General features: G+C 39.3%; 1 protein-coding gene across 3 annotated transcripts in view; it reads left to right on the top strand.

Annotated features, from left to right (window-relative positions):
- Positions 1-7,303, top strand: part of patj (PATJ crumbs cell polarity complex component) — a 405,565-nt gene extending 398,262 nt beyond the window's left edge. For all 3 annotated transcript variants that reach the window (XM_043699258.2, XM_043699257.2, XM_043699256.2), the window contains 2 exons: positions 1,965-2,088; positions 5,252-7,303. In XM_043699258.2, the coding sequence (XP_043555193.2) occupies positions 1,965-2,088; positions 5,252-5,398 (271 nt within the window). In that variant the 3' untranslated portion in view covers positions 5,399-7,303. The remainder of the gene's footprint in view (positions 1-1,964; positions 2,089-5,251) is intronic.
- The last annotated feature ends 9,639 nt before the right edge of the window (positions 7,304-16,942 follow it).

Genomic DNA, 16,942 nt, shown 5'->3' with positions numbered 1-16,942 from the left:
GATTTCAATTGTTTATCTCTTCCATAACAGCTTACATTGCTCACAGTCAGCTTAATAGACAAAAGTATATTCATGCAAACATCCAAGTGTCATTCGAGATATTATTCAGTGATTAAAAAGGAAGTTGTAATAAGCAGTAGAAAGAATTTGCAAATGATATTTGCTGTGATTAATTACAGCTAAAATTAATCAAAGTTATTATGTAACCATATATTGAAGCTAATTTGTGTCCAGAAAGTTCCTGCAAACTGCAAGGGGAGCTGTTTGCCTTTGTACAAAGGTTGTCCCAGCCTCTAGACATTCCAAAGTGCTTTACAGCCAAAAGAAATTTGTAAAATTTTATTGCTGAACTAAATTTCCAGATTTTAGTATAATAGTTATAGAGAAGTTTACCTTAGTCATCAAAACAACTCCTTGCTCTTTGCATAGTGCCATGAATCCATTGCATGATCTGTACTTATCAATAGACAAACTGTGCAATTTAAAGTGTTCTCCAAAAGGACTGCATTCAGTCAACAAAACTGTGCTGAAGCCTTGGAGTTGAGATTGAGGCGAACTTCTGGCCCAGACAAAACAGTTTTACCAAATTAGCCAGGTTGACATACCATCACAGAATTGTTATAACACCAAAGAAAGCCATTTGGTTTCTCATGTCAGCGTTGGGTCTCCTTTGGAACAATTTACCTAGTCCCGCTCCCAACTTCTCCCAGTAATCCTGCACATTCATCCCTCCCAGATAACAAACCAATTCCCTCTTGATTGCATGAGTTGACTCTGCCTCCATCATATACTTAAGTAGTGCATCCCAGATCCTAGGCACTCATTGTGTGAAAAAAGACATGTCCTTGTAGGTGGCTTATTTCAGCATATTGGATTAAGTTCTAACCATAAACCACAACTATTATTTTCAGAACAAGATTAAAAATGAAAAGTTCACAGTGAAACTATAAGGTTTATTCCCTCCTGAACATATTGCCCCAATTTCAGTCTCAGTCTGAGAAGCTTGAGGATAGTCCTTACTATCATACAAAATCTTCACCATCTCATAATGGGCAAGGATTAAATTTTCGGATAAGTCAACAAATGAGTGAACAGCTGGTGTGACTACAGCAAACAAAAGTCTCATTTAATTGGAACCCTATGCCAAATGTACAACTGCAGTTCAAGTTTTCAGGTTTAAATTGATGAAGTGAATGATGTTCAAATACTGGCCACTTGTACCATGCACAGAGCGGTCTGACTGAATGAGACACTTGAAGCCACTCTCAAAATGGCTTTGGAAATTCTCTTTTATTTGCCGGGCCCAAGATCAGTAAAGTTGCAATCAGCAGTTCTCTTACTGACATGAATGTGAAATATAGAATCGATAAATGTATTGCAAAAGAGACAGTGAATGAATGGGAATGGCAAGTTTTAATATTGAAATAAGGGCAATAATAAGAAAGGAATGCACACATAAATGTTATGCAAGTTTATTAATAACAAGTGGGCTTTAAAACAAAAATTGTGAATCAACAAAATCTCAATAAAATGAAATTTTAAATTAATTGAGTTAATCCAAAGATTAAAAATAAGCATACAAAGAGTGGCAATATGAAAATGTTACATAAAAATATGTGAGGCACAAAATGGTTTGCAAAAAGTTGATTTACGAAGAAATTCCACTTGTATTACAAAAGAGATTTTGCTTTGCAAGGTTAGCTAACTCCTCAATCTCCAATAGCATGTTTATGATCAGTGCCATCTGAGATGTACAAACGTATATTTTTCGGTTGCAAAGCAAAAGCATGACTGATACAGTATAAATAATCAGATTGCTTTTTATTGGAAGATTTAATATGCTATTTTTCAGATTTTGTCCAACCTTTAAAATGTGTAATATCTCAGTCTGATATATAATACTATAACAATAAAAACTGAAAAGCATACATGAACAAATAAATAAGCTATACTTTCATTATCAGACATCCACAGTGTATCAACATAACTTTAGAGAAAGGACCAGATGGACTGGGATTCAGTATTGTTGGAGGACATGGAAGCCCTCATGGAGATCTACCAATCTACGTTAAAACTGTGTTTGCCAAGGTAATTCTGTAATTTTCTTACTCCTACTCAACCATTGTATCAGAAGGTAGCAATAGTTGTCCATTCTTAAACTCTTTCTTTACAAAATGCAACAGGCCTGTACATATTTGCAATAAACAAAATCTGTTGCAGATTAATCTATATGTGAAAGCATTTCTACTATGAAACTTTTCATATCATCGCTCCTTTTGCTTTTTTGAATGAAGATTACTAATTTAGTCTGAAATTCTTTTGGAAAGGATCAATTACAACTAGAAACAGAATAAGGATGCCCAATACTCTTTCATAGAGGATGTCAAAAAATCTTTTGGCTTGTAAATATTAGCTTGATTTTTATCTGGTCTCTTGAACTAGAAGAACAATTGGATTGTTCAAAGTAGATTGTTCACAGTTAGTAAGTTTGCAGATGACATCAAAATTGGAGGTGTAGTGGACAGCGAAGAGGGTTACCTCAGATTACACCAGGATCTGGACCAGATGGGTCAATGGGCTGAGAAGTGGCAGATGGAGTTTAAATCAGATAAATGTGAGATGCTACATTTTGGGAAAGCAAATCTTAGCAGGACTTATATACTTAATGGTAAGGTCCTAGGGAGTGTTACTGAACAAAGAGACCTTGGAGTGCAGGTTCATAGCTCCTTGAAAGTGGAGTCGCAGGTAGATAGGATAGTGAAGAAGGCTTTTTATATGCTTTTTTTTATTGGTCAGAGTTTTGAGTACAGGAGTTGGGAGGTCATGTTGCGGTTGTACAGGACATTGGTTAGGCCACTGTTGGAATATTGTGTGCAGTTCTGGTCTCCTTCCTATCAGAAAGATGTTGTGAAACTTGAAAGGGTTCAGAAAAGATTTACAAGGATGTTGCCAGGGTTGGAGGATCTGAGCTACAGGGAGAGGCTGAACAGGCTGGGGCTGTTTTCCCTGGAGCGTTGGAGGCTGAGGGGTGACCTTATAGAGGTTTACAAAATTATGAGGGGCATGGATAGGATAAATAGACATAGTCTTTTCCCTGGGGTCGGGGAGTCCAGAACTAGAGGGCATAGGTTTAGGGTGAGAGGGGAAAGATATAAAAGAGACCTACGGGGCAACTTTTTCATGCAGTGGGTGGTACGTGTATGGAATGAATTGCCAGAGGATGTGGTGGAGGCTGGTACAATTGCAACATTTAAGAGGCATTTGGATGGGTATATGAATAGGAAGGGTTTGCAGGGATATGGGCCGCGTGCTGGCATGTGTGACTAGATTGGGTTGGAATATCTGGTCGGCATGGTCGGGTTAGACCGAAGGGTCTGTTTCCATGCTGTATGACTCTATGACTCTAAGTAACTTATGATTTCAATGGAGGAGACAAAATTATGCTTTGAGAAAAATATTCAGCTTAAAAGAGGATTAAATTTTTGATGATGAGTACATTTTAAAGTTCTTCAAAAGTGCAGATATTGATGAACTGTAATGTCAGTAACCATATAGCTACGACGACACAGGCTATAAAATGTAGAACCTTTCAGAGTCACCAGTTCATAGTTCAGCACAGCAAAAGAAAAACTTGTATTTGCATAGCACTTTTCAAAACCACAGGAACCCAGAGTCCTTTACAAGTACCAAATTCTTTGAAGTGTAATAACTGTATAATGTATGAAACACTGCAGCCAATTTGCCAACAGCAAGCTCCTTCAAACAGCAAGGTGACCACAAATTTGTTTCTTGTTAGTGTTCTTTGAGAAATAAATATTCGTTAGGTCAAGAGAGATTGTTTTTGTGCTCTCCTTCAAAATTGTGTCCTGGAATCTTTTAAGAGCACCTAGGTGGGCAGATAGACCTTGGTTTAACATTGCATCTGGAATTCAACCTCTGAGTATCAGTCTTGTTACCTTGTACTGAAGTCTTGGCCAAATCTTTTTGTCTTTAATTGCAAACAAAATGGCACATATATCCTGCAGCCAGTCTACTGCCTCCCTTCCTGATCTTGCTGACTTACCCAAGGAGGGAATATGTGCAAGCAGTAGGCAGGAAAATGATTATTTTCCACTGCTATAATTGGGCTGTGCCAGATCATGAGGGAGCTCGTCAATTGATTTTCATGAAAAATAGATGACATTGTGACCTCTCTTAAGCAAACTATTTGAACTTGGTAATGGGCCGATGGTGGTGCAGTGGTAATGTTACTGATACAGTAATCCAGCTGCCCATCTAATACTCTGGGCATGGGTTCAATTTCCATAACGGCAGCTGATGGAAATTAAGTTTATCAAGGACACTTGTGGTGTAGTCATAATGACCCTACTTCTGGTTGAGGAAGCTTGTGTTCACCCCCCCCCCCCCCCCCGTTCTAGAGCTGTGTCAGAGTAACAACTCTGAAACCTGGTGGTAACTGTGGCAGCAATACTGGAACAATCTGATTTGATGCAAAGCAGTTTAGACAAACAAAATTCTGAGCAGCAATGGAAATGTAATAACTAAGCCATTGCTACCCTATCCCAGGTCCCATCTCTCCATTTCTCCTGGTTACTTTGAAGACAGGCATCTTCTTGCTTCTCCTGCACAGACTGCAGCCACAACATTGGCTGTTGATTTGGACCAGAAAACCTCCACTGGGGAACATTCCGGTATCTGGGTTATTAAAACTCCTATCCAATGTAAATAATGCTTCAAAGCAGGCTGGGGATGATGCTAGAACACAACGTGGAATTGGTCCCATCTCCTAATTCCCACCTCCTGTGGAAGAATCTGATCCCTAAAGTGGGACAAGTCTCATTGGCAAAACCAGAACTGAGACCAGCGCCTATAAATTAAACATTATTCTGCAGGAACAAAGGAACACAGGTGGCATTTTCTTAATTTTCTCCTTGGTTCCCTGGATTATATTACTGTTGCAAGGTCAAATATTTGATTTAAGTGGTCATTTTCAATGTCTAATTGTCGTAACGTGTGTGGCAGAAAACTATTTTCAAAAACTATTTGCATCAGCTAGCTCTGAGTGGTCCACAGATTGATGATGGGGACGATTCTCTGACCTACACATTTAAGCATTAACTAAGCACGACATTTGCCAATTAGATTATTGTAATATTGGAGCTACTTCAATCAAAATCAAAATATGCAAAAACAAAAATTCTAAGCCATAAAGAACTTTGATCCAACTGACTTTTTTTTTGTCTTTTTGCAGGGTGCTGCAACAGATGATAGCCGGTTAAAACGAGGAGATCAAATCTTAGCTGTAAATGGAGAAAGTTTGGAGGGTGTCACTCACGAACAGGCTGTTGCTATTCTGAAACGGCAAAAGGGAACTGTAACGTTAACAGTGCTGTCGTGAATATAACAATGTGGCCATGTTTAATAATGGCATTTCTGTTCAAATTCTGCCAGAAAATAATGTCACATTGCCAAATTTAAGGATGTTATTCAACAAAGATTGATTTTCGACCTTTTTCTCCCCTTTAACTCATTATATTAATAACCAGTGTTGGTATGTTAAAAGAGAGAGAACTAAATTACATCGATCACTGTGTATTGATTTTTAAACATCTTTCTAATGATCCAATCCAGCTGCAGCTTCTTGACAAATCTCACAAAGTGCTCTCATATTTAATTATTCAATGTAGCTATCTTAAATTCCTAGATCTGTAGTGCCTGAGTCTGGTTTTGGGTACATGGGGTAAATATTAGCTTTAATCATATGGGCAGTGACTTGTTGATCAGATCACCTACCCTTTATAGAACTCATCTGATTTTCATTCCTTTGAATTTGATCTGTTATTTTGTCTGTTAAATCATTTATTTCACTGATTTGTTATTCGTTTTATATCTTGTATTTGAGTTTTTATAAGATTTTGGTTTCTAATTCATTGTAACTATAAAACAATTCTTTTTTTTACAATGATTATCTAATTTGCACTATATAAATGTGAAAATGTCCTTAGTCCAACACAACAAAACCTTTTGGTTCCTAGTATAATTTGTCAATGATTTGAGAAAATATCTTGCATGTCAAGCGTTAAATTTTCAAGAAAATGCTAATATCTTTGATCTATCTGTCCATGTTTCACAAGAAAATGAACCCTTTTCCACAAGTCTTTGAAGACAGCACTATAAATCAATCACATCATTCAAGTTTTATCTATAATCTTCAGGAATAAAAAACTTAAAATGAACTCCAGGTGTGATTTTAACTGATAATGATAATGATAATATAGGTGTATAGAGAGAGAATGAGAAGCAAACTGTGGAGTCCCCCATCTTGGAGCAAGGGTTCAAGAATTCTGATGACCATGCCTCATTTGCATTTCTCAAAACTGATTCTCGTCCAAAGTCATTGTGAGTTCCATCAACATTTCAGGTGCAAGTCAAAGTTTGTGGGAAATATTATGGTCCTGGTGAATAAGGTAAATAAGGGATGTAAATTGTCCATAATGGAGGAGCTCAGGGAATTGAAGACCCAAGTTAGCCTTTTAAAAGTAGAAAAAGTTGTACCTAACAGCATCCCCAGAATTGTGCCCAAAAGGCATGTAATGATGTAGCCCATTGTTAGACCTACGGTTATAAAGGCTTGCATGTTGTGATGTGCCTTTCAGTCTCAATTGGTGAAATTTACAATGAAATGTTTGAAACAAAGAGCTCACTGTGCAGAAACCACATGTTCAGGCGTGTACTCCATTGTGACATTATCCAGCATTTTTTAAAAAAAGACTTAAGACAGACGTTGAGATAAAATGTGAGTTACCCTTATTCAAACCATACCTGCCTATGTTACACTACATCATAGTCTGTTGTGTATATGTAAGTCACTCTGTCATTTGTCATAATGCTATATGTTTCAAAGCAGTGATTTAAAAAGCAAGGTGAAATAAAATTTATCACTACCAATCATTCCATTCAGCTACATGTGTCGCTGTACTAGAATGATTTCTTTGATAATAAACATAGCAGAATAAAGCTAAATTTCCTGAGAATTCAATAGTTCTTTGTGGTGGTGAACAGTAGCCTCTTGTTCTCATTCTATTGTGTATCTCATGTTTGGCCTGAAAATACTTTACATATTTACTTAAATGTTTAATTCTGAACCTTTGAGGAAATGTGATAAAAATCTAAGAGAAAGAGTAATTTAGTTAATGCAATAATATTTTCTTGGTGAACTGTACTTTGTGTTTCATTTCATATCAATGCAAATTATATTAATTACTTTGCTGTGGAAAGTTAAATAAATTTGTATGAATGTGAATTAAGATTCTAAAGTAAATTAAAATGGAACTTGTTCAATTTAGAACATTTTAAGATATTAATAATGTTCATGTTTTCAATTTATATTATTTCACCCCACTCCAACTTCATCCCTGCTGACTATTGCTACACTATCATTCTATGATTCCAGCAGATCTTTTGAATTATTATTCTTTGCATGTGAGGCAAGTATTACCCCAGTGCTCAATGATCTAAATTGGCTCCACTTTCAACTATGCTGCTATTTTAAAGGTCTCATCCTTGCTTTGAAATCCCTTGATTCCCTTGTCCAGATCTATCTTTACGATCTCCAAAACTACACTCTTCAAAACCTTTGTGCTCCTCCAACTCTCACCTTTTTCCATAGCCAATTTTAATTGCTCAACTGTTACCAGTCATATCATCAACTGTTGAAGACCTAAGCTCTGGAATTCCCTCTTTAAACTTCTCTGCCTTACTACCTCTCTTTCTTAGTTTAAGGCAGTCCTTATGTCAATCTTTAATCCCAGTTAATTGTAATTAACTGGACAACTCAGATCCCAGAGTGAATCCTGGCTTTTGTAATTTGGTTCTGATGGTGATCAGTCACTGAAAATACTCACAAGCGGTTGCCAAGGTACGTTTAATAAAAGAACATGAAAATGTATTATAAAAGGAAAAAAACACTACTTTATACTTATACAAGAGCAGAAATAAAGATTTAACAATTTTATTCTCAACAAAAACCTTACAGATACTCAAACCTCAGTGAAGGATCACCCTGTTTCTAATTTAAAGTTTCATGTTCAGTTGCACAACTACATTTGGTTCTTTTCAAGCAAATTTCAAAATTCAAACTTGGGAACAGCATGGTGACTCAATGGTTAGCACTGCTGCCTCACAGCACCAGGGCCTGGGTTCAATTCCAGCCTCAGGCGATTGTCTGTCTGGGGTTAGTACATTCTCCCCATGTCTGTGTGGGTTTCCTCCAGGTGCTCCGGTTTCCACCCACAATCCAAAGATGTGCAGGTTAGGCGGATTGACCAAGGAAAGCAATGGGAATAGGCAACTGTAGCAATCAGCATATAATGTCTTTGTTGCTTCAAGGACCTAAATGTGGTGATGAAATATATTCCCCTCTCAGACATCAATAAATGTAAGACAAATAGAGAACAGAAATCATGTAGTCAGGCTCTGAAATTGTGGAATTTAACATCAAACCGTAGAGGCTCTAAAGTGCCTAGAGCAGAAAATTATGTGTTGTTCCTCAAGCTTGTGTTGTGCTTCATTGGAGTATTGTAGCAGATCCAGGACAAAATGTTAGCATTGAGAGCAAGGTGGCTTAATGAAATGGCAAGCAACTGGAAGGTCAGAGTCATTGCTATGGACAGAGCAGAGGTATTCCACAAAGCGATCACCCAGTCTGCATTTGGTCTGCGTCTACCAATATAAAGGACACTGCTATGTGAGCTGTGAATGCAGTCGATTATAGTGAAAGGAGTACAAGTAAAATTCTGTTTGACCTGGAATGTGTGTTTGAGGTCTTGAACAGTAAAGAGGTGAATCAGTAAGTGGAGTTAATTGGCGGTTAATCCATAAAACTAAACCTTTTTCCTTCCACCCTTATAAATTTGAAAGGGTTAGAAAATGAGAGTGAAAGGAAGGCAAGAACCAAGGTAAGGAATGGATAGCTGGGCATGCCCCAGAGGTCTCCTCAGATCAGAAGGGATAGTACTGAGGGGAGAGATGAGAATCAGAAGCCAAGTGTTAAAGGTTAGGATTCAGTTATACAGGGCAATAGTGAAACCACATTTGAATACTGTGTGTAGTTTTGGTCCCCTTATTTAAGGAATTATCCAAGTGATGTGAAGACAAGTCAGTGGAGGTTGACTGGATTCATACCTGGACTAAGTGATTAATTTATCAGGAAAGGTTGGAAGGACTGGGCTTGTTTCCACTGGAGTTTAGAAGAGTGAAGGGTGACTTGATTGAAGTGTAAAAGACCCTGAATAGTCTGTCAAATTAGACAAAAAAAGGGATGTTTCCTCTTGTGGGGGTAAGTCCAGAATGAGGGAAGGGGTACTGTTTAAAATTAGGAGTCATCCTTTTCGGAAAGAGATGAGGTGAACTTTTTTTCTCTCTTAGAGGCTTGTTTGACTTTGTGAGTCAGAGTTAGGGTAATTAAGTATTTGTAAGACTGAAGTACATAGATTATTGTAAGGCAACATAATCACAGGCTAGCGGGAATAGATTGGAATATGGATTTTGAAACGCAAGCAGATCAACCATGATCTTATTGAGTGGCAGAGGGGGTTTCAAGGGGTCACAGCAACCTGATCCCAACTCCTAGTTCATATGTTTGTATGTAAATACCTGTTTTGATAAAATTTTAATTGGAAATGCAATCATTTTGAGGTGAGATTTAAACACCTCTCAAAGTTAGGCACAGTTCCAGTTGCTTTTTGAATGTAAATTTCAAATAATTGTTGAATGTTTGAGGGGTACAGAGCCCCTATGTTTATAGGGGCTGCAGCAAGAATGCTGCAGACCCAACTAAGGAAGGGAAGAGAGGCCCTGTTTGGGTCGTGTGCATTCTCTTCCTCAGCAATCCATTCTAATCCCTCTCCTTTTCCTCTCCAAATAGATGTGACATGGCAAAGAAGGCAGAAGATCAGTCAGGTCACACTGTTAACACTTCACATCTGTCATCAGTCACCTTCCTCCTACCAAGCTCCAACCTGGAAATATTTAAGTGGTCTTAGAAAATAAGTCAGTGAAAAATTGATGAGGAAAAGTGATTTGAGTAATATGAGACATATCGCCTGGGCAAATAGGCCTGAAGGCCCAGGTCTTATTCATGCTGTCTTTAAAGAAAGGATATTTGCTGAGCATTAGTGATACGTAAATGACCAAGGACAGAAAACCCCAGTGCCCACAAGTTTGCAGAAAAGCAGTGTTACATCATTCTGTGCTGGCACATCTTTTTGATGTTGTGCAATTTATCTTTTCTTTAAAAGCAGATCTGCTGTACTGAAAGGAAATTGCATTGTGGCAGTAGATTGCTGCTATGCTACTGATTTGTGAGAAAGCACATCTAAAAGTATCAATTTAACCCTGACAGATGGGTTCTCTGTAACTACTTACCAAGACCTTTGAAGCTAGAAAATACTGCATAGGCTATTCTGTTGTGCTGGGTTCCTATGACAGCGGTCTGAGAATTCATGGCAGAAATCTTTGGGCTTCTGTTGTAATCAACCTGCATCTGCCACATGCTTCAGAGGGGGCTATAGACCAACAACAGTCTCTTAAATATGCAAAGGTGAAAAGCCAGGAGCCCTGCTGCAGAAGGTATAACGGTGATTGTCAAAGGATGGTATTAATAGCAAAAACAAAGAAATTATCTGAAGTCCACAGCAAATGTTTTTGTTTTTATAAACAACTAGGCTATTTCACTAACTAACAATAGGTTTTATACAGGCATGATTTGTGTCATATATTAATAGGGTTGTAATGATACAAAATGGGGCTGACTGTGTCATTGTGGCATAAGGCCCTATTTTAAACTTCCTGTTCATTCCAGTCTCAGGTAAAAGTAACGTCGTAAAATTAGGTGGCTAAGCAAAAATAAGACTGACCTACCCAGACGATAAAACCCAATATCCTTTCCTGGGAGTATCTAGATGTGATGTAATCTAATGCTTACTGTCTCATCTGCCAGAAGTACGATTCGGATATAACTATCTTTATCTTAATCTATTACTCCTGTTCAAAAGTAGCAGATTAAATTGCATTAATTAGATGAGAATTGTGTGTGTTGAGGGAGATGATTTATGGTTATTTCCATTGGCTAGATGGCTGGTATGTATTTAGAAGAATGCCAACAGTATGGGTTTAATTTGCATTCCAACTGAGGTAGTCTTGGGAGCTGCCTCCTTGTGCTGCTGCTGTGAGTGAATGGCAAACCACCTCTGACAAAAGAAAACTGCCAAGAAACCAGCCTATGATAAATATCAGCAGAAACTGAGCTACAGACCTGCCTTTTGACCGAGCTCGCATGAATGACAATAAAAACAACTGGATAAATATAGAGTTAAGTATACTATCAAAGACCAAAGGCTGGAAACACAAACTCTCGAAACATACAAGCTATAGTTCCTAATTAAATTTACTTTCTGTAAATCTGTTACCTTTCAAAAAGTAATCTTCCACATTGCTTCTCTTCTTACACTTAATGTTGGTAATTTTTAACTTGCTTTTCGAGTTTTGAATTCATCTCTAATTCTCAACAGCCAGCAATTTGCATTAATTTTGCTAATCGCTTTTAAATTCTTGGAAAATTCAACTGGAGTATCTGCCTCCTTTTTTGACCAAAAATAATTAATTTGCTTCACACTTCATAAAAGTGCATTCATAGCCTTGAAAATTCAGTTGTCCCAGTGAGTTTAATGGTGTGTTGGATTAAAGCTTGGATTTCCTATCCTCTAAATTTTCTTGGAATTCAGAGTGGTATGAAGGAATGAAACATTCCTGTGACACTAACTGAAATTAGTCAGATGATTTAAAATATTCTGGATTTTAAGTGTGAATCTGTGCAAATGTGTGAGAAGCACTACTACTATGGTAAGAGTAGTGTAATTTCAGTAGCTGTACTGACATGACAAACCTTATCAGCATTCATATCAGCAACTTAATGGAGATGCCTGGCTCCCAACCACATGATTCTCTGCAGTGGCAACTGTATAGTGCTAGCATACAGTAATAGGAGAATGAAGCATTGAGTAGACAGTGGTACACGCCATGGCAGAGCATTGAAGATCATTCATCTTTTTTATCGCATTGGAGTCAAGTTCAATTGAGCCACCAGCAGGTGCTGACCTCCATGCCACCTCATCAGTCAGAATGGCCAGTCATTGCCATCAAAAGGAAAAGAACCTCCTTGTTTTTCAAGACAAACTTCAGTATAATCTCAAGGGAAGCATCGTTAAAGCTGACTGCCACTTTTTGCCTGGTCTCTGGAGGAATGTGGGAATGATGAGCAGAAGTTGAGCAGTTGCAGAGGGTGAAGTGCTAACTAGGTACTTCCGAAATTTGGTGCCCAGTATTAGAGCATAGAAGATCCTGGTGGGCTTCCAAACTTCCTGGCCATAAAATTTGGCTTTGTACTAAATGTTGGTAACACACACACACACACACATATATATATATATATATATATGTGTGTGTGTGTATGGATTAGGAAAATAGGAGAAAATTAAGACTGTGTTGCAAAGAATTTACAATATGACTTTTTGGACTGCATGGTCAGAATAACTGGAAATTTTCTGCTGTTTAGTAAAAGCCTGGGACCAAAGCTTTTAAAAGAAATATAGGAGATTGCTTAAAAAAAAACAGACTGAGTTTTGCAAGGGGCCTAGTACTGTAGGTTGCCTAGAACCTGCCTCTGACATGTGTTTTTTCCCAAAAGCTTGAAGGTTGTTCAGCTATTCACGAGCTTGCAAGGAAGCGAAGTTACCTCAGTAATAATGTAACTCTTGAAAATCAGTTGAAGAAATACCTCAATGAAGTGTTTCCTGGGAATCAGAGGAAATTCCAGGAAGTAATATCTCTGATTTCCTAATAATCTCTGAAATCTCAACCTCAATCATGAGACCTAAGTCAAACTGACCTGTTACCTAAAGTCAGAGTCATCCATTAGATCCATCATGGCTGACAGCATTATGATTTTGTTAACAAGAAACCAAAGGATTTGTGAGAAAGTCGCCTCATCCTACCCTTTTAGTTTGGACTCTTAACAGGTTTTTTTCATTGCTTCCAATTAGTAATTATTCTGCAGAGCTGTGTGTTCACCCTATCTATGTCTATGAATGTTAAGATTAAGGGAGATACAAATTAATGGTTATAGTAGCTAAATTGATAACTAGTTTGACAATGCGTTTAAAGCATAAGTTTGTTTCCAATGCCTGGGTTATTTTTGTGTGAACTGGAGAAATCTAATGCAAATCTACTTTTAAATAACTGTAAATTATACTTTATTCATCCACAGGATGAGGGATCACTGGCTAGGCCAGCATTTATAGCCCAATGCTAGCTGACATTTTCTTCAGGAAGTATCACCTTGGTCAATAACAGTGATGAAATTTGAAGTTCCCCACCCAGAGTATATTCTGTGTCCTTTCCATCCTTAGTGCTTCATCAGTATTGTGACGATGCTGCTCCTCTAACAAGGTTATGCTATGCTGTCCTTGCTTTTTTTCAGAGAGACCATAAAAGACACAGACTCCAAAATGTTTAGATTTGGAAGGATCTTAGGATCAGTTTGATTATAGCCAACAGATATTGCCTCAGGCAAAAGGCTTTCAAATTTTAAAAAAAACTTGTACAATGTAAGGGGAGTGGCCAGTTCTCCCAGCTCAGCGTTTCTCTGGTTTGGTCTGGCTATACACTGAAAGCAGTCAGGCAGTTGTAAAAGTTGCTGAACCCAAAGAAACATGTCCATGTTGATCTTCTTCTCTCTCTGACTTCTCTCTGTAGGTCCTTTTGATTTTACCTTTTGTGCCAAAAGGTGTTTATGGGGATTGTTGAAAGTATTGGGAACAGCTCTTCAACCATGTCCTGAAAATGCCACTCTCTCCCACCCCCACCCTCCTCTAACTTATCTCTCCACGCTTCAGGCTCTCTGCCTTTATTCCTGATGAAGGGCTTTTGCCCGAAACGTCGATTTTGCCTGTCCTCGGATGCTGCCTGAATTGCTGTGCTCTTCCAGCACCACTGATCCAGAATCTGGTTTCCAGCATCTGCAGTCATTGTTTTTACCTCGTTGATTTTAACCCTACTGTGAATCCTCTTGCAAGGATGCCTGCCTTGAAGAAGTTTTCCTCCTCTCTCTACAAGAATCTCAGGGAGTCTCTCTCTCATTGCAACTCCCAGGTCATTTCCTCAGCCCTGAAGCTCTTCAACCATGTCCTGAAAATGCCACTCTCTCCCACCCCCACCCTCCTCTAACTTATCTCTCCACGCTTCAGGCTCTCTGCCTTTATTCCTGATGAAGGGCTTTTGCCCGAAACGTCGATTTTGCCTGTCCTCGGATGCTGCCTGAATTGCTGTGCTCTTCCAGCACCACTGATCCAGAATCTGGTTTCCAGCATCTGCAGTCATTGTTTTTACCTCGTTGATTTTAACCCTACTGCGAATCCTCTTGCAAGGATGCCTGCCTTGAAGAAGTTTTCCTCCTCTCTCTACAAGAATCTCAGGGAGTCTCTCTCTCATTGCAACTCCCAGGTCATTTCCTCAGCCCTGAAGCTCTTCAACCATGTCCTGAAAATGCCACTCTCTCCCACCCCCACCCTCCTCTAACTTATCTCTCCACGCTTCAGGCTCTCTGCCTTTATTCCTGATGAAGGGCTTTTGCCCGAAACGTCGATTTTGCCTGTCCTCGGATGCTGCCTGAATTGCTGTGCTCTTCCAGCACCACTGATCCAGAATCTGGTTTCCAGCATCTGCAGTCATTGTTTTTACCTCGTTGATTTTAACCCTACTGCGAATCCTCTTGCAAGGATGCCTGCCTTGAAGAAGTTTTCCTCCTCTCTCTACAAGAATCTCAGGGAGTCTCTCTCTCATTGCAACTCCCAGGTCATTTCCTCAGCCCTGAAGCTCTTCAACCATGTCCTGAAAATGCCACTCTCTCCCACCCCCACCCTCCTCTAACTTATCTCTCCACGCTTCAGGCTCTCTGCCTTTATTCCTGATGAAGGGCTTTTGCCCGAAACGTCGATTTTGCCTGTCCTCGGATGCTGCCTGAATTGCTGTGCTCTTCCAGCACCACTGATCCAGAATCTGGTTTCCAGCATCTGCAGTCATTGTTTTTACCTCGTTGATTTTAACCCTACTGCGAATCCTCTTGCAAGGATGCCTGCCTTGAAGAAGTTTTCCTCCTCTCTCTACAAGAATCTCAGGGAGTCTCTCTCTCATTGCAACTCCCAGGTCATTTCCTCAGCCCTGAAGCTCTTCAACCTTGTTACAATCAGTACACTGACAATGCAACATCAAAATGGTAGACAAGTTAAATCCTCCTGAATTACTGTGGAACCAATATGTGCAATAACTAAAATGAGGTTGTACTGCTGCAGGAAGGTGGGAGTTCTGCTTACTGCATCTTAAGGGTAGGAGTGGGTGCCTTACGTCTCTGGTTCAGCTTCTGTTCTTTCCCTTCATGTTCCATAAGATTAAGGCACAAAAGTGTTCCCATGCAAAGCGCATTATATATTCCTTACTGAAGAAAGGGAGCAAGTTTTATTTTATTATTCACTCATTGTACATGGATATCCCTGGCTTCAGCACTTAATGGCAATGCCTACTTGGCCTGGAGAAGGTGGTGGTGAGCTACCATCTTAAGCTGCTCCTGGAAAGTGGTGGTGAGTAACACAGTAAAACAATTGGTGGGAACAAACAAAGACAAATTTGAAATGAGCAGAGCAATAAGGTTTCTTGAATCCTTAAAATATTTGTGTTTGGATTTCTAAATTTACCCTTTGCCCAATACCTTGTAATTGTGAAAACTTATGGTCAACCTATTCTTGAAACTTCTGAGGAGACAGAAAGTGAGGTAACATTACAAGTCTTACAGCTAATGGTAAGGTCCTAGGGGGTGGTGCTGAACAAAGAGACCTTGTAAGTGGAGTCGCAGGGAGACAGGATAGTTAAGAAGGCGTTTGGTATGCTTTCCTTTCTTGGTCAGAGTATTGAGTACAGGAGCTGGGAAGTCATGTTGCAGCTGTACAGGACATTGGTTAGGCCACTGTTGGAATATTGCATGCAATTCTGGTCTCCTTCCTAACGGAAAGATGTTGTGAAACTTGAAAGGATTCAGAAAAGATTTACAAGGATGTTGCCAGGGTTGGAGGATTTGTGCTATAGGGCAAGGCTGAGGGGTGATCTTATAGAGGTTTACAAAACTATAAGGGGCATGGATAGGGTAAATAGACAAAGTCTTTTCCCTGGGGTCGGGGAGTCCAGAACTACAGGGCACAGGTTTAGGGTGAGAGGGGAAAGACATAAAAGAGACTTAAGGGGCAACGTTTTCACGCAGAGGGTGGTACGTGTATGGAATGAGCTGTCAGAGGATGTGGTGGAGGCTGGTACAATTGCAACATTTAAGAGGCATTTGGATGGGTATATGAATAGGAAGGGTTTGGAGGGATATGAGCCGGGTGCTGGCAGGTGGGACTAGATTGGGTTGGGATATCTGGTCGGCATGGACGGGTTGGGCCAAAGGGTCTGTTTCCGTGCTGTACATCTCTATGACTCTATAAGTCGGTGGCCACTCCTCAGAACTCGTGTGCTTGGAGGTCACAGTAAGTTAATCTGATGAAGACCCAAAACATTAGCTTGATTTCTCTCCATGGATGCTGCCTGACCGGCTGTGTTCTTTAGCATTTTAGTTTTCAGTTGGAGAAAAGGGAAGTGGGTGGAAAGAATAAATAAGAAGGATGTGATAGAATGGAAAGCAGGGAATACAAGGTGACAAACAGACAATGATGCAAACAAATGATGGTAATGGTACAAATAAAGAAAGAAACGTTGTGCCCATACAATGTCTAAATGGATGGAGAAGCATCACCATATCTTTCCCATAAAAGGGAGAATGGTTATGAGCTGAAATCAT

This window comes from Chiloscyllium plagiosum, unplaced genomic scaffold (assembly GCF_037043375.1).
Source record: "Chiloscyllium plagiosum isolate Xiang-an unplaced genomic scaffold, Cpla_swu_hap1 HiC_scaffold_9, whole genome shotgun sequence".
Taxonomy (NCBI): domain Eukaryota; kingdom Metazoa; phylum Chordata; class Chondrichthyes; order Orectolobiformes; family Hemiscylliidae; genus Chiloscyllium; species Chiloscyllium plagiosum.
Note: the sequence above shows the minus strand (reverse complement) of the source record. Positions and strands in the feature narration are given on the sequence as shown.